Source organism: Aulonocara sp. 'chitande type north' Nkhata Bay, linkage group LG17 (assembly GCF_057382095.1).
Source record: "Aulonocara sp. 'chitande type north' Nkhata Bay isolate Kocher_YH1m ecotype deep benthic linkage group LG17, A_spYH_male_GT1.1, whole genome shotgun sequence".
NCBI classification, from domain to species: Eukaryota; Metazoa; Chordata; class Actinopteri; order Cichliformes; family Cichlidae; genus Aulonocara; species Aulonocara sp. 'chitande type north' Nkhata Bay.
The window spans coordinates 29519681-29546220 of NC_141360.1; the positions used below are offsets into that span (position 1 = coordinate 29519681).

General features: G+C 40.4%; 1 protein-coding gene across 1 annotated transcript in view; it reads right to left on the bottom strand.

The window, feature by feature from the left end:
* The window catches only part of snd1 (staphylococcal nuclease and tudor domain containing 1), a 175726-nt gene that overhangs the window by 141401 nt on the left and 7785 nt on the right, over positions 1 to 26540 (bottom strand). Inside the window, exons 5-11 of the mRNA XM_086269026.1 lie at positions 25575 to 25735; positions 21997 to 22088; positions 21195 to 21353; positions 20983 to 21089; positions 20714 to 20804; positions 15290 to 15394; positions 4625 to 4726 (exon numbers count right to left, since the gene is read on the bottom strand). Coding sequence (XP_086125152.1) covers positions 4625 to 4726; positions 15290 to 15394; positions 20714 to 20804; positions 20983 to 21089; positions 21195 to 21353; positions 21997 to 22088; positions 25575 to 25735 — 817 coding nt within the window. The remainder of the gene's footprint in view (positions 1 to 4624; positions 4727 to 15289; positions 15395 to 20713; positions 20805 to 20982; positions 21090 to 21194; positions 21354 to 21996; positions 22089 to 25574; positions 25736 to 26540) is intronic.

Below are 26540 nucleotides of genomic sequence, written 5' to 3' on the forward strand. Positions count from 1 at the left end.
GCTACTGGTGTTAGTACTGCTAGCATTAGTCACAATGTACAAGCTAATCTGGCACTATATGTTTGCAAACTGCCACAGATTTCAAGCAAAATGTACATTTTGAGTGTTGAAGAAGATAGTTAACAATTACAAGTAGCTTTTAAAGAGACATGCAATATTTATATGGATAGTGTTTACTCTCATCACATAGATTATGCTTAATTTATAGTGTTTCTCAGTTTTAAGCTAGTCAGTCATCATTTTTGTTCTCTTGTTTAAATTTTTACTAATTAAGCCACCACTCTAGAGTCAGTCTTTGATTAAATGAACCATAGCCTAAAGCAGCAGAACTGTACAAAGTTCTTTTAAAAAAGAAAAAAAATACACTTTGAGTCAAACTGTTTTGACAGCAATCAGATCAGAATCAGAATACTTTATTGATCCCTGGGGGAAATTATTTTTTTGTTACAGTGCTCCATTATAAACCAACATAAACCAACATTAAGACAAGACAGACAATACGCTAACTAAGAATATGTCACTTAACTGCACTTTCTATGAAGTTAACTCTTTGAAATGATCTTCAACTTAACAGAGAAGGGAAGCACGAGGGCAGATCTTAAGAAAAATGCCATGTAGCGAAAGCTATTGGATGATACTGTAGCAAGAGAGATGGTAATTTGCCTCGGGTATTAAATGTTCTGTGGGAGTTCTTTGCGCCCTGCACATATTATAGCACTGATTAAGTGGTCAAGGTTGATTTTGCATACAGACAAACAGATCCTTAATGGCCACCACTTCCAGCTATACCTTGAGTGATCAAATCTTTCAACGTGTCATGAAGCGGTGCTTCCACCTGCATTTAGAGCTGTGTACATGTGATTGATTCAGCCAGGATTCATTTGAATACACTGGGCAAACAGAGCCAGTGATTCAATCCTGTGAAAACATGCATAGTCAACACACTTAAGACACTAACTCCTTTTGACGCACACACAATCATGCGTACTTTCCTCTGCGATAAATACTACAAAATAGCGATTTGCCAGAGGCTTAGAGAGAAACAGTAAGGCTTTAGCTGAGTTGACTTTTGAAACACCCGTGGGTCTAAGCAAGAAACACCGTGAAATCAAACTTAGTATAAAGACAGTGCAGACTGATATGAGTAATGTCACATGTTCTGAGTTGCATGCCATTTGTACTTGCATGACTAAACAGTTAAAGGCTACAGCGCACGAGTGAGGGTTCTGATGCATGTTTACATATACGTCATAAGCTCTAAATTAAGTGTATATGTATTGTGACATCATCTATATGCATGTCCATGCACCATAAACACATGAGCTACTGTTTGGTAGACACGCCCTACAGACAAGCCTTTATAGTCAACATGACACGTGCATATTTATCACAACACTGTCACATCTTTTTATTCCCCCTACCCGCACGCTCATCTTTCCAAACACAAACACCACAAATAAACAGCGCGATCATTATTCGCACTTCAGTCGCAGAAGCCGGCTTACGGCTGAATTTTCTGTCATTAAAAAAAAAAAAAAAAAAAACAACATTAATGAGTATGATTAAAATGACTGTGATGAGAGGCTGGGACAGAGATATGAATCTCACTCTCACACGGAATGCCAAAAGTAACTCTATTGGCTTTTGGCTTTGAGTGGGTGCGTGTTTTTGTGTTTATCAGCCTGCACTGCCATTTTTTATTTTATTTTTTAACTCAGTTGAACAAGTATGAAGGTGTGGGTGACATGTTGGCTCCATTTATTGTAAGGCTGTTGTAGTTTGGCCCCATTAAATCGCTACAATTGTTTGGTACATTCTCGTACCACTGGAAATACATGCTGAGACTTCACAAAGCACACAAAGGATGGATTTGTTGAGGTCTAAGCTCCAAAATTTTGGAAGTCAATTGCAAAACAGTATTGAATTTATGAGTTAACTTCTATCTGGGGAAGTCATTTTGTCAGGGTGATTGCGCATAATGACAGTTTCCATCAATCTGTGCTCGCAACTGCATTTCCATGTAAATTTCTGCAATCTTTTCCATCATGGCCCTATTATTATATGGCCCCTGTGCATCTGACAAGTTTTAAACTCATCTTTATGGGAAAACATAAACCATTATTTGGCTCAGGCAATGGACAAAAGCTCTGGGTCTGCCGCCTTCTCTCCATGCATTACTGCCACTGGAGGTGGGAAAATTGCCACTGTAGCACAATGAAAACAATGTAGGTGTAGCGTACATATGAAAGATGCAGAGTTATACACTAAAAGGCAAAAATGGAGAACAATTCCAATCTTACAGACCAATCATTTAGCATAAAGACATAAAACTAACCTAGTGTTTTAATTACATAAGTAAAAAAGGCAGATGCGAGAAGGCTGTGAATCTGAATCATGAAGGAATTAGGATGGACTGTGAAGGACATCCAGGTCACAGATTTTTGGTTAAATGTAAAATGCAAGTCCTGAAAAGAACTGCATTTGTTAGTGACATTAATGTCTAAAGAAATCGGCAATTAGGAAGATGAATGATTCTTTGGTCATCCTTGTTTCCACGCTTTATCTAATCCCTCACCCTTCTGGTCTTTGCTTCTTGAGTTTAATAATCAAATCACTATTCCGTCTCCTGATATGGTAACCATGACGTTGCAATGGTCAAACAGACTGAAGCACTGAAAATCTCTGAAATGTTATTTATGTTGCAACACAATTTCAATCTTCTCTGTCTACACATAAGAACTTTTTTGTGCTATTCTTGGAATCATTTTATTTGCATTTCATCATGGTGAAAATGAAGAATGTGGCTCATGCGTCCAATAAAAAAAAACAAAAAAAAAAAAAACTAATCATCGCCAGAGAAGAAAGTTAAGAGTTCCACAAGCAAATTGCTGGCATGCAAACTTCGCGTGTAAAGTTGATGTAAATACAGCTCCGCTTGGAGTCTACTATACACCTCTTTATACAAGTCCTCTGAGGCGCAGCTGTAGTAAAGCTCATTCAGAAATATGCTCAAGCTTCCAAAATTGATAAGTTCAATGCAATTGTTTGTGGAATTTGATGTATGAATAATGTCATTTAATTATTTGCATTTTTAAAAAAGTCATAATCTGGTTCCTGAGAGTGTCCAAGACAATAACTGCCATCTTTATGGTGTTTAATTCATTAATTGAGATGGACTTGTGTGTCTAAAAGAGTAAAGTATAAGCTTTATACAAAGGAGTTGAGAGGAGACCAGCACAAAAGTCCTTAACCACACCTAAGAGGATGTCCCGGCAAGCCCTGTACATGTTCACAAATGTTTGCTTTTCATTAAGTTTGTGAAAATTAAATGTGACAGAGTGGAAAAAAAGGGCAGATGAATTAGTTCTTTATTTTGAAAAAGTTAAAAGATGCGCTACACAGATTCTTAAGCCATATTAAGTTAATGACTTTAATCAACAACATTTAAAGCTGCCCAGGGAACAATAAAAGTCTTTTTTTTTTCTTGATGACCTCTAACTGCATAACTGCATCACCAATATCGCCTGACTCTACCCGTCTGAACGTGCTTCGACGTTGCTGGCAGATCACCTGAAAAGTAGGGTAACACCCCAAAATAGCAGCTTGTGCTGGGGCGCAGCAGAGCCGTGTTGACTCTAACTGAGACGAGCCGACAAAAAAAAAAAGAAAAAAAGAAAAATCAGATGCCTTAGGATCGCAGTTGATGTCGCTGGTACTCTGAATTGCTGTGAATTAGTCTGAATGTGTCCCGGTTAGAATTAATTAAGTCTTACAGACGTTTATTAGCTCCCTGCTCAGTCGCTATTTATCGATAGACTGATAATTAAATCCAACATCTTCCCTTTCATCATTATTAAAAGCGCCCGTGTGCCATTTGAACCTCAAGCATTCATTTGTTTGTCAGTTCTGAGGCTGGCAATATCTCCATTTAATACGCTTTCTTTCCTTCTTGATAGGTACTTTGAATAAACCTCTTCATTCACTGGAAGGTTTTGGGTGTTGCGTGGAGTCTTGAGCAGGTATATTACGCTTCATAGATCTAATTACACGGTTTTACTTAGGGGACCCTTCTCCAAAAACTAACCTGTACGTATGAGACGGATAAAAATGTCGTTTTGGTAAGATTCACAAAACCATCTTTCATTTATCAGCTCAATTTCACTTTAATAACCTAGATAAAATGCTCAAGCGATGGTGCGTTCTCTGGAGTGCTCTTCAGTTCACTGCTGGTTTCTGCTGGGTCAGATGTGTGTAAATCATAGCAGCCCCAGCTCCCTCCCCCAGGGTGTACAGACCCGGTGGATCAATAGACACAAGAGGGGGAAATCAACATTGCTTGTTTAAATGGAGCAACACCAAGCCCTAGGGCATCTACCAGGAGTATTTGGTATTCACACTAAGAGATTGAGAGAAATAGCTATCTAACTTGAAATGTATTTGGATACCACTGGGAGGGAAAGGGTGTTGGAGCAGCTACATTACAACTATTGTTTAATTTCTTAAAGCTGATAAGAGGTATTCATTTTGATTCACACAATATCTCACACACACACACACACACACACATACACAAGGCAAAACTGGTGAATGCAGGTGTGTTTGTGTGACTCTCAGTGGTTCTTACCTTTTTACCAATGAGCTTCTTCCTCAGGAACTCCCGGGCCTCAAACATGTAGGGGATGTCATAGAGCGGGCGGAAGCGTTTGTCTTTGTCCTTGTTCTTCTCCTGAAGAGATTGATAAGTGATGAAGGAGGTCAGGATCAAGATGAGGGGAGGACAGGAGAAAATGAAAAGAGAAAGAAGGATGGGGAAGGAGAAAGTTATTCATATTGCACTTTCTACAACCTCTCATAAAAGAACATGCACCATCTCTGATCTCAAGCATACAGACAGAGAGAAAACATTTTTTCCACAAGGTCAACTTATTTGTCTCTTTTTCACTTTCCATTACAGTCCCCGGAACTAATGGACAAATTAAGAGTGTTGCACATCTTCCTCTTGACAAAAGCATCTGCTACTTTCAGTGCTGACACATTACACAAAGAAATAATCAAATGTAGCGTTATCAAAGTAAAAAGACACGAAAGTACCAAGGCAAAGAGAAACATGTTCAGAGGTGAGCTGGAACATTTTCATTTACACGAACTTGCAAAAGTTTGGGCACCACAGGTAAAAACACCTGTTACTTGTTAAAAATAAAACATTATTCGCACCTTTTTAAAGGTAAATGAATGTTCAGAATATTTGTTTTTTGTTTATTACACTTTAGAAATACTGATTCTTCAAACCCTATCAAAACAATGACCACATGCTTTTTACTCAGATAAAAAAAGTATTCTAATAAGGTGGTCTTTTAATCATTTGCGCATTCACACAAAGATATTTTGACCAATGGAGCCCAATTCTTGCAAACACACTTACACACACAGCTGCAGACAAAAACTTCCCTCAACACGATCGCCCACTCTGTGACAGCAGCCGGCCACAAATAGAACCCATTTGCATTTTCAAAGGAGGCTGAGGTTTTGTGTTGCTCCCAGAGTGAATAAATGCACGTGTGTAATAGAAACGGACGCACAAACGCAGAGTGACAGGTGTAGTTTTTGTGAGGGTATGAGAAAAAGAAGAGGGAAAAAACTGAATGCACTAAATGACAATGATGCAGTGGGAAAGTACGACAGACACTAACAGGAGAAAGGAGGCTATGAATGACAATACCAGTGTGCTCGCCACCCCTGCCCCTCCCACGCTCTTCTATGAGCGCCATCATTATCTGTCATACAAACAGAACTGAGTCTCCTTCAAATGAGCACACAGGCTTGGATTAATTCCTCATTTCCGTCTGTCTTCAATGGGGTTCATTCATTTTTAATGACTCTCCAGTTGTTCCGAGCTGCCAGGTGTGGCACACAGCTGGGCAGATGGATGTGGAATGAGACACATGGGGAGCAAAGGATGTATGAGAATGCGTGCATGCCTATGGCACTAAGGCATTACGGTGTTTAAAACTAGTCTTGTTAGAGGGTGGGGCAAACTTTACTGGTGAAAAGGAAGAAAAAAATCAAAACGTCCTCAAAAGAAATACGCTCAACTGCCCTGGCACATAATGGGAATAACCTAATCTACCTTCAAATAGCCTTTCTTTAACCATAATGGAATTTCAATATTTGTTGCTTCCTTCCCTTCTACTTTCACTAGTGGAGTCTGTGCAGGATCAAACTTCAGGGCTAATCTCAAGTATTCCAAGTGGAAATCCCTTTACCACTCAGACAGGAGCCAATGTCTTTCATTTTGTGTCAGTCGGGGCAAATCGCCTGGGAATTTCATCCCTACCAAGTCAGTTGCACTGGGATAATGGGCCTCTTAGGACCATTGCCAGCCAAGCCTCCTGCATTTAGTGCCTGAGCTGCAGACACAGTCATCCAACTTCTGGGGATGAGAATGACTGACGTTGCTGGGGTGAAATAAATCATTTGGAGCATATTTTCCTTAATGTCATATCACGCCACATTAACTCAACATTAAGACAGTTCCAAGATAATGGTGTTTACACTGGGATTCTGATAGAGACGGATACAAAACAACAAGATAACTTCAATGGAGAAGAGCAAAGAATGGGCTTGAGAAGAGTGAGAAAGGAGGAAGACTCATTTCTAACTAATAAGCTGTTTCACGGTGTAAAGGTAGCCATGTCACTGAGGGCCAAGAGTGTAAATGTCAGCACTCTATGCCAATTAGGCACAAGGACTGAAGAAGTAGACCAAGAGGACAAAAGGTACTTCTCCTGCATCTTTTAGAACTTCTACGGGGAACAGAGCTAGACTGAGTGGAATGTGGAAAGGTGAAAGAGTCGGAAAAAAAGAAGATGAGACAATCAGAGGAAATGTTACAACTAAAAAAAAAAAAACACAAACAGGCGGTAGTGAAGAACACACAGGCAATCATTCTCCAAACCAATGCCCATGTCCGGCATTATCCACTGGACAACTTTAACCTTGCCTTAAAACTCACCTTGGCTGATAGTATTCTTGTCACCACCATGCTAAGCGAGAAATTGAAGGGGAAAGCTATTTCTTAAACAAAAACAGCCAGCGCTTTAGTGAGACAAGGAAGCGCTAATGCCTAATGACTGCAACAACTGCCCAGTATTATCAGTGCGGTCCAACGTTACTGCAGTCTAACTTGTGCTATGCTGCACAACAAGGCCTAACAACTTTGTGGACAATTTTAGTGCAATTCAAAGATTTTCAAAATAAATGTCTCTCCCTGCCAAACAAGCATAACATAAAGCTATTTGCCTTGATGAGTACAAGTCTTCAACTTTGGAGTGGAGAAACCGACATCACCCACACCCAAACAATCTAATATTATCATTTGATATTCAAATGATAACAATAGCAGGCTACAGAGATACAGGTGTCTTCATAAATACAACTCAAATACAGAAACATTTATTTAATCATTTATGCAGTTATTCACAGAAGACGATGCTTAACTATTAAAAAAAAAAAAAAAAAAAAAAAAGTATATCCATCCATCTTTCTCCCACTTATCCAACTGGGCCAGAGCCCATCCCAGCTGTCATTCCCAGATTAATTTGGAAAATGTGTGATCTCATAGATTTTCCAATCGAGCAGCTACTACACCAATGTTTATAACATTCTCAGTGCTGCCCACAGCACATTCAGCTGTCAACTGAAAATAAAGTGGTGTGGAATGAAGCACTGCCTTAGTGGGTAAAGTTGCTTTAATAAAAGTTCACAAAATGTATTTTCAATATCCCATATATTGAAAGTGCAATATGTAGACAGTGGTGGCATCTACACAGTACTGTTTTTATTCCCCATAAATACTGTATTGGCCTCAAAAGTCCACTACTAGTCAGACTCTACCATAAACCGCTATTATGCAGCTGCAGGAAGGTTGCAGAGAGAGGAGAGTGTCACTGCTTTGTCTCAGCCATAACCCACTAAGAACAGTTTGCTCTCAGTGTCCTCGGGGGGAGTTTTGTTCTATTTGGGGTAAATTCCCTTCATTCTAAATTACCCGCTACAGCTCAGGAATCGTGTCTGACGATTGCAGAGGCATGGCTCTGGCTGACTTGTACAGTGTCACAGGGCTGCAGAGTACTGGGCTGCAAATGTGTGGATGCTCGTGCTGGGAGCATCTGCAGCTTCTGGGGTGAAATCATGACTCAGGAGCATGTCACACTTTGTGATGCTTGGCTTTGGTGTTGGGGGAAGTGTACAGTATTGGGCTTGGGGCCCTTTCTTCATGAACACTTGGTTTTTTTTCTGGGTTTTGTGTGTTTTTATAACACCATTGTTTCTCTTTTTTCCCTCCCCTGCATTTTGGCCTTTCTTCCACACGCCAAAACAATTTTAGGTCACTGAAAACAGACCTTTTGGATAACTCCTTCCGGGGTTAAGATAATCAGAAACTCTGCAGCGTTGACATGTTGACAGGCTTCTGATTGGCCAACATGGCTTTAGGGTTTAGATTATATCGCCGCCTGTTGGTTTGGCAGGCTCTTGACAGCACTTCAATTTTGTTTACGGGTTCTCTTATGTGGGAGGGATTATTTAGTTTGTTTTCAGATCGCTGTTTTAAAAATCTTTTGTACGTGATCTCTGGGGCTTAGTTTTTGGGGGTTTGCATGTGTGTCCCAGACAAGATGGGCACTGTTTTTTTTTATTAAGCACTGCACAGGGAGGCTTAGACAAACAGTCAGCATTTAATATTGTATGCCCATTAACATTACTAAAATATGCATGCATAAACAATAAATTGCTGAGGTAGGCTGGGGTGGAGAGATAGCACTACAAAAAAAAAAAAAAGAGAGAGAGAGAGAGAGAAAAAAATTATTGCTCGTTATAGTGTACAATCCAAAATTCATGCAGGATATGAATAAGTCATTGCTAAACCGACTTGAATTGATTTCACAACAGACACAACAAACAAACCTGTATTTCACAGTGAAATTACCCGCAGCGCCACCAAAACAAACAGCCTCTCGACTCATGATTAGCTGCTACCACACGGGTAAATATACTGGGACAGGTTTCAGCCCATGTTCAGATTGTTCTGCTATTAATAAGAATGTCAAACACCAACTGCAACTTAACAACTTAAATCATCACACTTCCTGCCTGAATAAGAGAGCTACACTGCAACTTAATGTGCTTTTGTTTAAAAAAAAAAAAAAAAAAAAAAAAAAGCTTCTGAAGCAGACGGTCGAACTTGCCCTGCAGACGGACAGAGTGATGGACAGACTGAGTAGCTGGAGCTCTCCATGTCTTTTTTCCACTTTTTTTTTAAGCCAATAAAGCCAAAGTCATTCAACTTCTAAAAGTTCAGCGCCAGATAACACTGCACCTATCTCAAAGAGAAAGCCCCACAAAGCTTATAAATGACTCTTATCTAAACAAATCCTGTTCAAGAGGTGCAAATCAGTACTTTAACCTACATCTTTCAGATAATCTTCTAATGCAGCTTTTTAAATATCGCCCCCTCTTGTGCTCACACAGAAACAAAAGGAAGCTAAGCCTCTACTTTTAAAGTACAGACATCTAAAAAGTAGGAAAAGCAAAATAAATAAATAATTAAATAAATAATAAAAGAGAAGAAGGGTACTAGCAGTTCCCGGTGTGCCTCACCCAGCCAGTGGCGCATAAGTGAATCACGGGTGGGGTGACCCTCCTCCCTTGTCATCATGCTACCAATCTTGAGGTCAAAGCATTTCTTGCTAGGCTTTTAGGCACGCTCCGAGCGCACACACTGCTTGACACAAGATTTTGAGGATGAGGACAGAAGTCAGGAGGAGGGAGAGAGGGAGGAAACCAAAACAATGAGCCGAGTGGGAGAAGATAAAGTGTCGAACACAAAAACACAGCCAACAGCAAATGAGCCTTTATGCTGAAAGATTTGGTAATTATACAGCTGTATCTCTGTAATTCTTTACAAAATCTGTACGAGCATGACTTTTTTTAAAGAATCTGTATCTAATTTTCAAAAATTATGTGCGGTTCTGGAAAACCAATGAAAATCAACAAACACTCCCATATAGGCCTCATCTCCACATACACTTTGAATAATTAATTGAATTCTCAAGCTTCCTTTGAAATTGTGTCTTTTTTTTTATTGAACAATCATTATGCTACAATTGGTAATTAGTTTAACAACTGTAACATTTTTTTTTAAAGACCTCGACATTCTGACTGTCATTGTCATGTCAATCAGTGGTAAACCACTCTGCCTTCTAAGTATTGTTCAAAAATAGTACGTCAAATAACTCTGACTATAACTGTGACTTCCAAGTACTTCAAAGGTCATATTCTGCCCACATGTTTTGCATGTACTGAATTTTTAGAGAAACAAGCCACAGTGATTAGCACTTTGGTAAATATGGCGGTTTCACCACAGGTTTGAACAATCTGGCTGAGGTGAACTGCGGAGAGGTTGGACAAGTAGGGAGAGCTGTATGTAAGAGCCATATTCATCATGCTGCTGTATACAGTATAAGAACAGTGAGTTAACTGCTCTCTGTGCTCCGTCAACACCGTCCTTAACCCTACTTAAACTGCATAAGCACACAGATACATTAAAATGAACAAAGAGACACGCATACGCAAACATTTGAGACTTGATGCACGTATCATCGAAGCAGAAACACACAAACACATCCAAACACAATGAGTGTGAGTGAGTGGGCGTAACAGTGAGTCACTCTGTGGTATAGACGTATCTCCCCACTCGTGTTTACACTGGGTTTGTCCTACTGCACATGAAAGGAAATGGAGAAAGAAAGCCAAAAAAAGGAAAGAGAAAGGAGAGAGGAAAATAGAGAGAAGAAAAAGCTGACTCCAACTCCCAAGCTCAAAATAACACTGGGGAGGAAAGGAACCAAAATCAAACAAAGAAAGAAAAGAAGAAAAAAAAAAAACAAGTGAGGAACTCTGTATCCTATTTTTTTCTGCAAACAGACGCCATTGGTCAACTAATCTGTCAGTCTGAGCACAATTAGCATAGTCATCAGAGAGGACAGAGGGAGATGTGGCATTAGGACACTAAAGCGACCCACAGAAGATGGGAGGAGGAGAGGGACTTGGCAGGAACTGTCACAGTTCATCAGTGCACTGGTACATCGCATCTGGTCTCCATACTCCAATAAAGTACACACAACCTGACACACAAACATAAATGGCATTGTTGCAGAATACCAAGTTCAACAGGGCACATACACATCCAGACAGACAAAGATAATAATGACAACTGGCACGACACAATCCCGACAGACCTCTACAGAACACAACACTCATACGGTGTATGAACGACAAAAACAAGCACATCCCTGTGCAACATCACTTAAATGCCAAATGATTCAAACCGTATCACCTCTTAATAACTGTATTATTTCTAAGTTGTTGCAGATTTCCTGTTATGAGAAATCAAAAACACATTTCAGAATGACTACAGTGAAAATACAGGTCGCAAAGTAGTAAGTGAATGCAACTAAAGTGTATCTGTGAGCACTGAAAAAAAAGAGAAGAAAACTGATCATTTAAACACAATTTCCCATCATGCCATCTGCATAGACATGGTTATATACTAACCTTTGAATATTCTCACTTATCTAAAATGACCAGCAGAAAAATGCCTGCACAATCTAGCTCCAAAAGATTCTTTGCACTCAAAGGTGCAAATCTCTTTGGATGACATCAACAGTAAAATAAGAACATGAAAAGAAGCCGATAACAATTGGTAGCATGACTTTTATCATAGTCTGATCTGAACATGGAGAGCTTGGAGATGGGATCGTGATGACAAGAGGCTGCAGAAGTGCAAAAGGTGCTAGGGAAATTACATTTAAAAATGGTGGGATGAATGCCTGTGGATATAGTGAAAAACTGGGTGATGAGATGACTCTCGGTCTCCAGAAGCTTGGCTGAAGAGAAATATTCCAGCATAATAATGATCCAAAGCACACTGCCAAAATCACACAAGAGTTCCTAAGGAAGAAAAATGTGAAAACTCGGGCTGGGCCAAGCACGCTTGAATCTAATATTAATCTCTTCAAAAAATTTTTAGTTTGGTAATATGGGATGACATCGTAAGTACTTAAGAAGAAAAACAACATCAAAGTAATGAAAAGCAAGCTAAATTTAAAGCATGTTCACTCACAATGAATTGTTCTGCCAGGTAAATATAGGCCATGGTCACGATTTGAGAACGACTGTAATAAATCTAAAGAACCTATAAGCAAATATCCTACTCGTCGGTTTAGATACAATATCATGTCAACATTATATAGTAATGAATAATGTGACATTTAAGTTACAATGTATGAGTGTAACTGCTGAGTTTGTTTCCTTGAAGCTTGCAGACTGCAGTGCTAACACAGCCATATATATCACTTCTTATTATAATCAGTTTGCAGACACTCTGACGCCAATTTCCAAGATGTTTCCTGACATAGGCTAATGCAGCTTAACCAAGCATGTCTGTTTGTGTGTGTGTTTTGAAGCTGCATCTCAAACTGTGGCAATGTCTTTATGACTGCCTGCTGCACTGTAAGCAAGAAGACAGTTCACTGGTGATGTTAGCCAACATGATGTCAGTGTGCGTGGACCTGATTGAGACATACCTGCCCTGACGTCTCCCTTTACAAATCTAAAGCTAAGAATCACCTCCACGGGTAAGAAGTTGACAAAATTAGGCTTTTTCAGTGTGGATCCATCCTCCTGGCAACTTTTAGCTATGAGCTTGAGAATACAGATGAGCACCGGTATTCTGAGGTGTCAAACAATATTTTTGGGGCTTTCTAAATCATTCAAGCAACAGTAATGAATGTAAAATTACAATGTCCAGAATGGCTTCTAATAAGTGAAGGGGAACTGCTACATCTGCGTCTGTAAAGGTGTGTGGACAGGGCATGAAATTAAGTTCTCCTGCTCACTTAAGATAACAGCTTACTTGCCTAATTTAGTGGTCAGACACAGGGGCCAGTTTGCAAATGAGACAGGACATAAAATTCCCTATTGCATGCACAGGCATTTTTTTCCCTTACTTGCTATATTCTACCTTAAAGTCAAAGGGCTCATCAAAGTCTCTGCAAACCTATCAAAACTCTGTATTGCTGCCATAGCGACAACATTCAAAGCTAAGTCAACAGCATTAGAGACATGCAGGCAGCTCTTTAGCTCACAGACAGAAATAACAACCTAACAAATGACACCAGCAGCAGCACCGCAAACTACCCTCATTTAAAACTAAAACATAGCAGCAGTTTACATGCAACAACATCAAAACTGAGAATATGGTCCGACTTTTCCACATAGACGGCTTCGTGTGTGACAAAACAACTCTGACATATACAATTCAATTAAAAAAAATCTCCATGTTTTTAACATGGAAAGGAATTTTTAGGTAGTTCTTACTTTATTGTTTAGATTAGGAAGACTAAGTTTAAGTGTAATTATTGTGTTATTATATAATCCTTCTATAAACAACAGGAGACAATAATCTAATGGGTAATAACAAGTACTCTGAGCTAGTACATTATACTCAGTCAAATTTTATCCAGCCTGCTACAAATTTCACTCTAGTAGCTCAGTGAGGCAAGACCCAAACCAAACAAATTTTGATGAATATGGGTATTTGCACAATAATCTGACACACGACCACACAATTAAACATGCATGAAGTGCGATAAAAGCAATACAGCACTGTGCCGATGTAACACCAATACAATGCACACAAACGTTCACATCTGGGCTCACTCTCCCAGGCTCCCTGTAACATACGACAGTGTAATGAAGCACAAAACACATACTGTTGAAGCATCTGGTGCAGGCAAAAAAAGAGGAAAAAAAGAGCGACAGACAAGAGTAAAGAGAGACACTGAGAAAAGTTAGGAGCAAATGCTGTGTAATGCAGGAAACGAGAGAAGAGGAGAGAGACAAAATGGAGAAGCTTTTGCCCACAAGCTTGTTACAACCACAGATAACTAAGGAGAATAAATACACACGAAGGGCAACGGCACAGGTCAACAATCTGACCACACTGAGCACACCCGGAGGGAAAGGACAGCAGAAAGTGACTGTGGAGAAGAGGGAGAAGAGAGCAGAAGGAAGACGGGAGGGAGGGAAGACACAAAGTACTAGTGTCTTAATGATGGGAGGCACCAACAATGCCAGGGGTGGGGAGAGAGAGCGAGTTGCGAGAATAGGACGAGGACAGAGAATAAAAACCAAACTTAGAAGACAATAAAAAGGGAAAAGACAGGAAAGCGCACGCCATAAAACAGACAGAATGCACAAAGAGGGAGTCAATAAAAACCAAAACAACCAAAACAGAAGAAAAACAAAAGGGTTATTGCAGATAGTCTGTAAGCTGACTTTTACAACCGCTGCCTAGACAAAAGCGCCACACCCCCTTTGCCTCGTGCCTTTAGAGGAGGAAAATGTAATACAAGCTTATATAAAAGGATATGACACGAAACGGTGTGCTGACTGAAAGCACGATGGTCAAACCTGTGATAAGTAAGCGCAGTCAAATAAAATGCTTTGATTGGTTCTTTCTCAAAAATAAATGCACGTCATTCACCTGGAAATATAAGCAATGCATGTTTTTGTTGCACAGTAATGCAAAAGATTTCATCTCCAACACTAATTTCCCTGATGAGTGCTCAGGAGGTAAGGAATGAGAGACATCGAGCACAACAGACTCCAGGTCATTGCAGTCTTTGTTTTGTTTCGTCTTTTAAGGACACCATATATTGTATCAATTAGTATTTTTCCCAGGTGTCCCCAAGTATACGTGTGTAAGCATGTACTTGTGTGTTTTCAGTCTTGAAGTGATTCTGAGGAAAGCGAGTGTGGAAGGGGAAAAAGAAAAAAGAAAAAAAAAAATCGATCTGCCTCACTCTCTGCAGTGCTGCAACCACTGGGTGTGTACTACTGTTTCACTGTATCTGCTTATGCCCCAACTGCAGGGGCGCCACCAAGTGGTCAGACTTAAATCCACAGTCTTTTGGAAAGAATTTAGACTGACGTGCAAGAAAAGAAGAGAGGCCACGAGAACACAAAGAGGCGGACAGATATTTATAGTTGTGCAGCTTTTAAGTAACTAAGCTTAGGTGGAAAATACCTTGACACCAGATGCTGGCTGACCACAAAGCTCTCACTCATTCAACTACATTCACTCACTCCTTCAATTTCAAGTAGCTCCTCATTGCAAGCAAAGCTGTGCAAACTTTAAAAGCAGATAGATTTTTTTTTTTTTTTGTACCTCTCCCTCATTCCTTGGGGGCCGAATGCTGGACAGGTGGATGGTCTTGTATTCGCCAGAGTTGAGCTTGACCACCATGGCGTCAGCGTTGACCACCTGCATCACCTACAAGGAATAGAAGAACAGAGGAGCGGGAACGATTAAAATAAAAACCACCACCCAAAAAAAAAAAAACTTCGGGAATGTGATTAGGTGAGCATACAGCACAAAAATAAGAACATGAAACTCAATTAGAAATCAATTTAAGGGTCCAAAGACTTAAAACCTTGGGGTAATTACAAACCTATGTGCAGGGCAGTGGGGGTGCTGGAGTAAGAAAAAGAATGGCATTGCATTTTGTTGAGTGAGTAAGCAGATAGACTGACAGAAAGATGGGAAGTGAAGGAGCAGGTAAAGGATAAATGGAGAGGAAGAGATCTGTTCAAAGGCAGAGAGAGAGTGACAGAGCACACTGTGTGCTGTCATGAGCAGGAGGCAACAAGAGGGAGGTAAGAAAGAGCGATCCTTGAGTGAATGAGTAAGTTAGCAAGCTAAGGCATCCCAGTAGGCCAGCTAGGTTTGGAGGACAGGGCGAGGACGTTCTGCAATCTGGGGGATTGACAGCAGGCAAGGAGGGAGGGTAGAGGAGGGAGACAAGAGTGCGTGTGGAAAAAAAGCTCTAAACCACAAACATCGTGTTTAAGATAGACTGGCAGAGCATTACGCAGTTGTCTACTCGACTACTGGCTGGCAGCATTTTGTTCTGCAGACCTTTAGAAGTGTAACTAAATACACAGACTAATTTATGTCTGGCATTTAAATGTTATTTCTCTCTGTTCCAATGGGAGTTTAGGGAAGTACAGTTCAGAAGTATGTGTGGATGTTCAAAAGTGATAGCTTAGAACTACAGCATTTCTTCCCAATGACAGAACATCACAAAAGCACTCAGAACTTCAGAGGGAAATCTGAAATCTACTGACATAGATGATAAATTATGAATCTCAGAGAAATGTGTACTCATGTCAAGTCATTAAAAATGAAGGGTGAAGCAAATATTTCTAACACAGCACAGTCTATATATGTGGCGTCCAATGTGCTCACTTTAGTTGGAAGACAGATTGAGGGTATAATGTGATTTAGACGGAGAAGGCATCCAAACCCAGAGCCTTTAAGTAGGCCACTTGCAACAGACTGAGAAATCAATCGCCCTACACATGTAGCCACCCACACATGCATTAAATGGCCTCATCATCACTCAAAGTGGAGTTCATATGTAGGCCGGGCACAAAAGTCCTCAAAATGAGAGATGCAGGTCTGAGCGATGTATCAACCACAATTTGGACTGCGTGGGTGTTTGTGTGGCTGCAGCTGTGGTAGAAAAACAAACCAACCAAAAACTGAGAAAAAGTTGAAACTTTATGTCGATACTGCAGACACAAATCCAGGTATATTAGGCTCATTGGGAGATTCATTATTCCATGAAAACAAATCAGACTGCCGTTGCATTTTGCCACCAGAGAACAGAAATTAGACCAGCCCACATGCTAAATAGGCTGCCTGCAAAAGCAGCCAAAATACATCATACACTAATCACTGAGCTGAGTGGGAGAGATACAGAGACTTAGGGAGCAGGAGGGAGAGAGACGGAGAAGGGGAGAGGTGTAATGAGTAAGTGCGAGGGGACGCGTGCGTGCACATAGACGCGCGCACACATACCAGCCTACATGCATTCACACTGTAACAAGGTCATTTTGTGGCCTGCCCAAGTAAATAAAGTGCAAGAGAGAGAACGTGGCGGGAGCAGAATAAAAATGGCTCAGCATTTACTGGCTAATTATCAGCTGGAGGAGGTGAGAGGAGCGAGGCGAAGGAGGACAGATCAACACACACCAAGATAGACGAACAGAAAGCTGGAGCGAGCCAGGGAGATAGAGTGTAATCTCACAGCAAATATCACAGGAACAGAGACAGAGGAAAAGATGGAGAATAGATCGAAAAATAGAGCAAAAACTCTTTGGAAAGTTAGCTGCCACGAGGGTTGAGCGAGCAGGCAGAAGAGACAAACAGGCTGGCAGCATGACTCACTGGTCTATTCTGCTACTCGAACGGTGGGGATCTACTGCCACCCTCTGCCTAGTAATGACATGACATCTGCAGTGGTCAAGATCAGTCATAGCGCAAGGAGAATCTTGGCTACTATCGGGGAAAGTGCTGGTTGACTCTCACGTTTATTCAGTTGGTTTTAACCACATGGCCACGTGTGGGCTTAGCCAGGACTTGGTCATTACTTGCCTCACATCACCAATGCACTGTGTTCCATGTGGACACCAGTGGATTTGATCCAAATGCCATGGTTTAACATAAAGGTTTAAATGCTATCAAAGCTGCATATAGGGATAACAAGCATATCACATAGATATGACAAGCACTTAATTTGCACAATGCTGTTAAACAAAAACACTAAACAGCAGGGGTAGGGAACTCCAGGCCTCGAGGGCCGGTGTCCTTAGATGTGTCCTTCATCCAAAACAGCTGATTTAAGTGGCTAAACAACCTCCTCAACATGTCTTGAAGTTCTCCAGAGGCCTGGTAATGAACTAATCATGTGATTCAGGTGTGTTGACCCAGGGTGAGATCTAAAACCTGCAGGACACCGGCTCTCGAGGCCTGGAGTTCCCAACCCCTGCTTTAGAGGGACTCTAGCCCAGGGGTGTGCAATCTCAGTCCACGAGGGCCGGTGTCCCTGCAGGTTTTAGATCTCACCTTGGGTCAACACACCTGAATCACATGATTAGTTCGTTACCAGGCCTCTGGAGAACTTCAAGAAATGCTGAGGAGCTAATTTAGCCATTTAAATCAGCTGTGTTGGTTCGAGGACACATCTAAAACCTGTAGAGACACCGGCCCTCGTGGACTGAGATTGCCCACCCCTGCTCTAGCAGGGATGTTTTTTTGTTTTCTTACTTTACTGCTGCTCAACTTTAGAGTTTAACCTGCAAGCCTTTCTCTCCAAATGTGTCATTTTGTTTTGTTATTTTAAGAAGCTGTCAGATATTAAGCCCAGTTTGTCTGACTTGGTTTAAAGGCAGTGCACATGTCACCTTTCTGTCTTACACACAGTATTAAGCCATACTTACTAATTGTATTTTGCACCTATGCCTCATTACATTTAACAGCACACGCATAAGCCTTTTTACTCCCAACACCGATCAGAAAATCTTTATGCAACTACTAAAACTCCCAGCTGGAGAGCAGTAAATCCAGATACCTTATACATATGATTCTTATGGATTTGGATGAGCTCATCACCAGCAGTCTTCCTGACAAGCCGCTGATGAGCTTGGCAAAGGGCTTTACAGTATGTCACCCTTTGTCTATCACCTTGCAAGTCAGTGGTTAACTGGGGGAGAAAGGGGGTACTATTGGGACATGGCCTACATTCCTATTCTTTAGTCCCAGCAGAGGAGGGGGAGAAAGAGTCGAGACAGTCAAAAAGGAAGATGCGTCAGCAGGATTGACTTGTGGGGATTGGACCCGCTGCGTCTCTCCACTCTATCCATCACTCAGGTAATAAGAAGTGAAAAGCAGAGTGGATGAGGAGAGGGGAGGAGTGTATGATGATGGGATTGATGGATAAAAGTGTCCTTGTGAGAGTGGCTGCACTGCAGCATTAGGTGCCGACAAAAGTAACAGGGACGAGTGCAGAAGGGGAGTGACGGGCCTGCGTAACTTTAGCCTGCCCGGTATGTACTTAGCGTTAAAACAGTTCAACTAGCTGCAGGGTCAACAAGACACTTTCCATCAAATCAATTTTTAAGGGAACATTTTTAGACCTGCGTGGTCCTCCTGCCATCTCAGAGGCTTATCACTCACTGGAATTACTTTGCAAGCTATAACAGACAGCATTTAAGTTATAGAAAGAAGTTGCACTTTAAAGGAGATCACCCAGACGAGTCACCACATCCACAAAGTACGATATCTAAACTAATGCCCAAATAAACTGGCTAACATAGCAGCAGCTGACACTGAGCAAGCTTAAGCTGCAAGGTAAGTAAAGGACAAAGAAACATCCTGAGAAAAAATTCAAAAGTGCATCAAAGTTTAACTGGGGGCATGAGCAGTGCACTGCAGGAGGCCAAAATAAATAAATAAATAAAAAGAAAAAAAGACTGACTACTCATTTCCTTTTCATCCTATACACATCCACACAAACCTACCCTTTCAGTGTCTTCTTTAACCCTCTACCTCTCACTTTTTTATATTCTCTGTGCCTGCTTTTCATACACTCCCCTGAGCTCACCACCAAATGTTCCCTCACTTGCACACTGCCCACATTCAGCCCTCTTTTACTGAGGGGGTTCACAGAGATCTAAACGCAGCTCGCACCGATAATATAAATGTTTTATCCTCTCTCAATCCTCTTCCCTCTGACTCAGGAAAAAAAATATACATGCTCATAGTTTTCTTTTGGTGCCTTCTATATGCTTGTGCAGTTTATCAAATTCATTCTGTAAGCAGATTGCCAAAGCAACACCTTTTATGTAACCCTTAGGCCGGGTATGAATTTTTAAGGGTCTTAAAAGTTTGGGGTCTGGAGGGAGCAAATGCAGACAAAAGAAACTTCCAAAAGGCTCAACTTTTTTCTTTTTATTAAGCGTTTCCAGAGAGAAAAATATATATATTTACTAAGGGGAAGGTATGGGGGCAACTAGCCAAAATGCTCAGAAGGGGCCACATTTAAAGCTGACGCTTTAAGGCTAGAGTTGCTTTACTGCATTAAAGTGCCCTGTAATGTGTTATCTCATTGTGACAACAAGGTTAAGCTATATTACCAAATGTATCAAGGAGTCAATCTTATTTGGTTTGAACCGGTATGTGCTGACATTTAGGATGGACTGCACTCCCACTGTACTTGATATTATGGATGTTTCTTTTCTCCCGAGGGCCGGGCCAATAACCTCCAAAGCTAATATCTCTAGTTGTTGGCTTTTGGGGTCGTTCTGTGCCGCTGCTACAGCACACGCCAGCAATTTGGCACTAATTTGCCTGGGGATTGCTTCAAGGTTGCTGTTAAGCATTCCTTGTACCTTTACTGAGGGGATCTTTTCTCCCTATATATTCATTGGGGTGTGTAAACGTGAAAGCAAGAAGTGTCAGGAAGAGATAATTCATTACAAGCATCAGAGTGCTCGTGCTTTTGCTGCGATACCGAGAGAAAATTGGAAATGCAGCAGAAGGCATCAACTTGTGAATCCAAGTGAAGCTGCCTTTCTCGCTTCCTTTTACAACCAAATTTAAGTCTTACACATACTTAACAATGCCTTCATGTCATGCACAAAGATTTACATACTACACATGCTCTCGCTCCCCCCCCGATGAAGCAAAATGATCCTCATAACAAGCCCCTTCTTAATAAGACTACAAATTACCACTTTAAGTCCTCACCTTAGCTACAAATTGCCTGTCCTTCTGATCCAAGTTGGCTGTCGGCGCCACATAGTCTTTCCAGATCCGAACCTTGCGCTCTTTAGCAGATCTGGAAAGACAACGACAAATAAAATTTAAAATAAAAACATAAAATACTCATCATTAGTCAGATATCAGGAGATATGATTTAATCAAGTGACTAGAAATATCCAGTTGGCTGGAAAACACAAAAAACAGGTGATTAAATCGAATTTGGCTTGTGTCAAAATGTATTTTCTGTTGCGTACCGTTCAGCAGCTCTGAGTTTTTCAGCTCCCTGGGTGTAAACAGCCATGGACCAGTCCACACAGCGTGCAAACCCTTCTTTCAGCAGGAGTTCTGTGATGTTACCATTCTGAGACAAAATCAAATGAGCACGGTCAAAAAAAACCCAAAAGGAATAAAACGAAAAGCCAAGAATTAACAATGTCACCACTAGGTACTGATTCCGGTGTTTTACCGGGTGAAGGATGGTGCCCAGTATGATCTGGTTGGGGCAGCTCTCCAGGATGATTTGAACGTCTCGCTGAAGAAGACGGGATTCAGTGAAGAATCTGGCCTCTGCTGCGAATGGCTCTGGCGTTTCTGTACCATCTCCTTCCCTCTTGAATGTGGGACACTGAGAGGAAGAGAAACGGAAAAAGAAATATAGATTACCCATGCACTAATCAGTGTATGTTTTCCAAGTATTTGTGCATTAAAATGTATAACTGATTAAATACACTTTGCAAGAAACTCTTTTCACTGTGCCTGCCGTCTTCTTAACTGTTGTCACCTTGATGTGCATGTTATCTCTAATCATGTCTGAAGCGTGGCAAAATACCAGACAAATATAAGCGCCATGGGCAACACAAGCAGACAAGTCTTTGAACAATGAGGCGAAGAACACCTTGAAATGAATGAAATGTCTTCAAGTGGGGGATGAAAAACATTATTTATCTTAAGTGATCCATTGGCAAAGCTGGAATTGATGAAAGAGACTGATGGGCAAATGTGCAAGAACACCACTGCTAGAATAAACAGACTAAAGGAAGTGACAGAAAGAGACATTACTTATGTAAAAAAAAAAGAAATAAAAAAGGGTGGGGGTTTTGGAAGGAACCGTCAAAAACCACCAAAAAAAATAGCTGGGTGGCTTTTATTTAACTACATGTTGTTACTTCAATCTCCTTGCAGAAACTGCAGAGACTTAATTGTTTAAAGCAAATAAAACCACACTATGTAACATGTAATTGTATGTGCAGCAAATAAGTGGTGGTTACCTTAATACCAGACAGCATAACAGTGACCAGATAGTAGTCTGGGAGCAGCAAGGCACGAACAACGCTTCCATCCCGCACGTGCTCGATGATGGCTAAAGGGAGAAGAGACAACATAATGTAAAATCAAAGATTGTGTGTCAAATTATGATGTGCTTAAATACCTCAAGTTCTTAAAGTTAAATGTAACTGTTGTGAACTACACAAAACTAAATCACGCAACTGCTGGCTTAGGAAAATGTAGAGTTTAAAAGATGGAAATCTAGGAGTGAATTATTAGTGATCCAGGGTGCAATCCAATTGCTTTTAGAAAGCTCAATGAGTGATTGTTATTGAACTCAAAACAGGAACCAGGCACACACAACCCAATGATTTAATGAACAGTGTGACTGAAAAGAGTTGTCCTCTGAGAGGAGAAAGTCACAGACTGAACTCCACATCAAAGTCACATTTCATCCAAAACCCACTACTCTAGATTTAAAGGAAGAACACTTCCTTCTTTTTGACATCAAAAGGCTGTGATCAGTTTGAGCTCATGTTGGTTAAAATGAACTGGAATACTTTTCACACCCTTAAAAGTAACATCGTGTTCATAAACTGCTGCTTCGAATGATTTTGCAAAAAATATAATTAACATGATATGACAACTTTGTGGAATCTTGGAGTCAAGTTTGACCAGCATATGTTCCCTGATACACACATTTAACAAATCACTAGAAATACCTTCTTTCATCTGTGCAATGCTGTCAAAATTAGGAACATCCTGTTTCGGAGGGACGCTGAAAAACTACTCTATCATTACTTATTTTCACTGCTGTAATTCCCAGTCATCTGGTTGTCCTAAAAATCTTTAGTTGACTCAACATGCTGTACAAAAAGTACTAACCGGAAAAAGGAGATCACATTTCTCCCATATTACCATCTCTTCTAATGTTAAATTGAGAACTGAATTTAAGAGCTTTTCTCATCACAAACCTAACCTTTGGAAACAGCTTCTCATGTGAGCTCAGGAGACAGACGCACTAACCTTAAAACTTTTTTCTTTTATAAACCTTGAAGTTGGGGGCTAGGTCAGGTGACTCTGAACAATCTTGAATTTAGAAAGCGCTGTAAGTTCAGGCTGCAGAGGGACGTCTCATTCACCTCTCCTTCACGCCATAGTGTGGTAATAGAGCAATTAATTCGCTTTTTTTTTTTTAAATTATGTGTTCTGTATTATTTACCTTTTCTCTAAGTTGTGTATGAATGAACTAAACCCTTTAAAAGACACTTTTGTTAGGCGCCCATTTAGCTCAGAGAGCAGCAGCCCAGGTTTGAGTCCCGCCCGTGGCCCTTTGCAGCATGTCTTGCACCCCTCTTTCCTCATCTTCCTGTCTATCTTCACTGTTTCACTATCCAACAAAGGCAAAAATGCCAACAAATTATCTTATAAAACACACTTTTGTTTAATAAATGTATGATAAGCTAATGAAGAGTCATGTAAATAATCAAGAATACAAAACTGCTTGAAATAATAACAATGATAATAATAATACTAAAGTTATAATTAACCAGCTTTAATCCACTGTCTCTCGCAGTCTGTTTTTTAATCCTCTTTATTTCGAGTATTTGCAAAAAAATGAGAGCCTGTTCTGTCTGTCTGCTCTTCCTTGTTAAGAGTTCTTCTTCTCCACTGTCACCACATGTCACTTCATGGGGGACTGTCTGATGATTGGTGTTTTTACCTTATAATTTAAACTAGGGGTGGGGGAAAAAAAATCGATACTGTGTAGTATCGTGATACTTTGTTTGCTAATAATGTATTGATACAGGTACAGCAGAAATCGATATTTTAGTTTAAAACTTTTTTATTTAATGTAAAATTATGTAATTTTACATTATGTAAAATGTAAAATTATATTTTGTTTTAATTTACTTTCAAATTCTTCAGTTGCTGAAGGGGCTGCATAGTTTTCACAAATTGCATAGTTCAGAATAGCTATAATCGTTCGTGGTTCGTGGCTCAAGAGTTGGGAGTTCGCCTTGTAATCGGAAGGTTGCCGGTTCGAGCCCCGGCTTGGACAGTCTCGGTCGTTGTGTCCTTGGGCAAGACACTTCACCCGTTGCCTACTGGTGGTGGTCAGATGGCCCGGTGGCGCCAGTGTCCGGCAGCCTCGCCTCTGTCAGTGCGCCCCAGGGTGGCTGTGGCTACAATGTAGCTTGCTATCACCAGTGTGTGAATGTGTGCGTGAATGGGTGGATGACTGGATATGTAAAGCGCTTTGGGGTCCTTAGGGACTAGAAAAGCGCTATATAAATACAGGCCATTTACCATTTAATTGTACCAGATGGTTGCATTCAGTTAAGTTGGACTAGACTGTAATACAAACCGTTCAGTTTGTCAACAATAAAACTGACTGAAATAAGAGAAAGACTGAGTGTGAGACTTTGTTATTAGATAAAATGAATATTGATAAAGTTTACCTTTATGTACAGAATCTGAATATCGCAAAATATTTTTAAAAAATTGCAATAATATCGTATCGTGCATTAAGTATTGTGATAATATCGTATCGTGGGATGTATGGTGATTCCCACCTCTAATTTAAACTCCCTTGAGATCACTTTTGTTGTTGAACTGACACTACATGAATAAAGCACTTTGACTGTGGTCAGCTTGAATGTATGCTTCATAATTTCCCAGTACATACTTCTTTCATAATTCTTTGTGTGGGGGGGAAAAAAACAACCAATTTATATGCATTACAACAGACTTCAATGCAGGGGCATTTAATCTAGACAGGTTTTTAGGTAACTGTTAAAAAAAGGAATTTCACACCTAAATAATCTTCTGCGATCGGCTCACTCAGTGTCTTAAAGGTTTCTCTCTATAGAACATGTGAATGTACAGGTGTTACATGCATGTCAATGGGAACAGGGAGTAGCATGAGCAGATGAGAGAAACTGGCATACCCATTTTTAAACAGCTATTTTTTGTGTGTAGAATACTTCAACTGGATTGCTGCCTCCAATTTTAAAATAGCCCTGAGATTCTCATAAATGGCAAGAATAAGAAATGAAAGAAAGAAAAAGTGCCCCTTGTTCATTTTTCTATTCCGCAGAAGGGTGGTGAAATGAGCTTAACCACTGTTACCGGCACTCTTCTCGAAATAGAGTGGCACATTACACCTCGAATAGGTCGAGATGAGGGCCAAAGGAATGAGCTGGTGAAGAGCGAGACAGTGTGTGCCCTTACATGCCATGAAGTGGATATTCAGGACAAAACATCCAAGCCCACATCAACTGATTTCTGCTGCCTTATAAAGATATGATCTAAGAGTCTTAACTTTAAATAAGATCAGTTTTTCTGAAGAATCTTACAGATCACAATATTAAAGGGAAAAAACAGCACTGCCCAAACTTTCCTGCTCTAAAGTTATTTAGTACAATTCAACATGTAGTGCTCATGAGGCCCATGATCCAAATAAACAAACAGAGGTTATGTATGTAATCTCTTTTTACATTTTCATGTATTGTTTTTCTTCATAGGCCAAACATTCATTTTTCAAGAGTGAGGTAAAAGTCCATCTAATATTCCTTACCATTGATAGGTTTCTGGTGCAAGGAGTCGACAAAGTTGCGGGGATTCTCTATGGTGTACTTGATGTTGCGGATAGTCTGCGCGCCACCACCCTCGCTCCACAAACCCTTCTTAGAGGCCTTTGACTGGTCCTCCAAGTCACACAGTCTGGCCTGCTCTGGACTGAAAAAACCAAAACCAAAAAATGAACACCCACAAAAAACACTTTTCAAAATTTTGACTGCTCTTAAAGCTGTAAAATCTGTATGGTGCTAAATGTATATGCAAGAAATAACATCGCTAACTTTTCTCTATATGAGCTTTGTGATGCAATTTTAAATATGTGGAAAACTATGGGAGAGATATTTTGCCAATTGACAAGCCCTCTATTCTATGAGAACTTGAATGCAGCCGCAGTGTGTGGGCTCATCACTGCAGGGGCAGTTGAGTTTCTCTAATTTTAACAAACCGCGAGACCAAAACGAAAAACTCCATGGCAACTATAAAAGATTCCCTTCGGTGAAAACGCAATGCAGCATGAAACCTTGCCACTGCGGCACTACTTTATATGTGGCTTCTCACCAACCTTGAAATTTAAATGATTTCTGTTAAAGAACACAGGTGCATTAAAGCTGTAACAGCTTGAGTTAAATATTGTTACATGTTACAAACAGCACCTACAAAGATTAGCGGGTCTTTGAGCACCATAAAACCGTTCTGACAACCACCACTGGCTCAGCGTGTTAACAAGCTGCAATTAATTTCACACTGGTTAGAGAGACACACACACATTGTATTTAACAAGCAGGAAAAGGTTTTGATTGTAGAGTCGCTACCCTTGTTAAGTTCAACATGCTTCTCTTATGCCGGCTGTCGATTCAAAGCTCTATACCAGTAGGCCAAAAAATTACCATAACAATAACTACAATTACAACAACTGACTTCTGTCATGTTGGCTTCATCGCAAATTCACAGAACTACAGCCCCA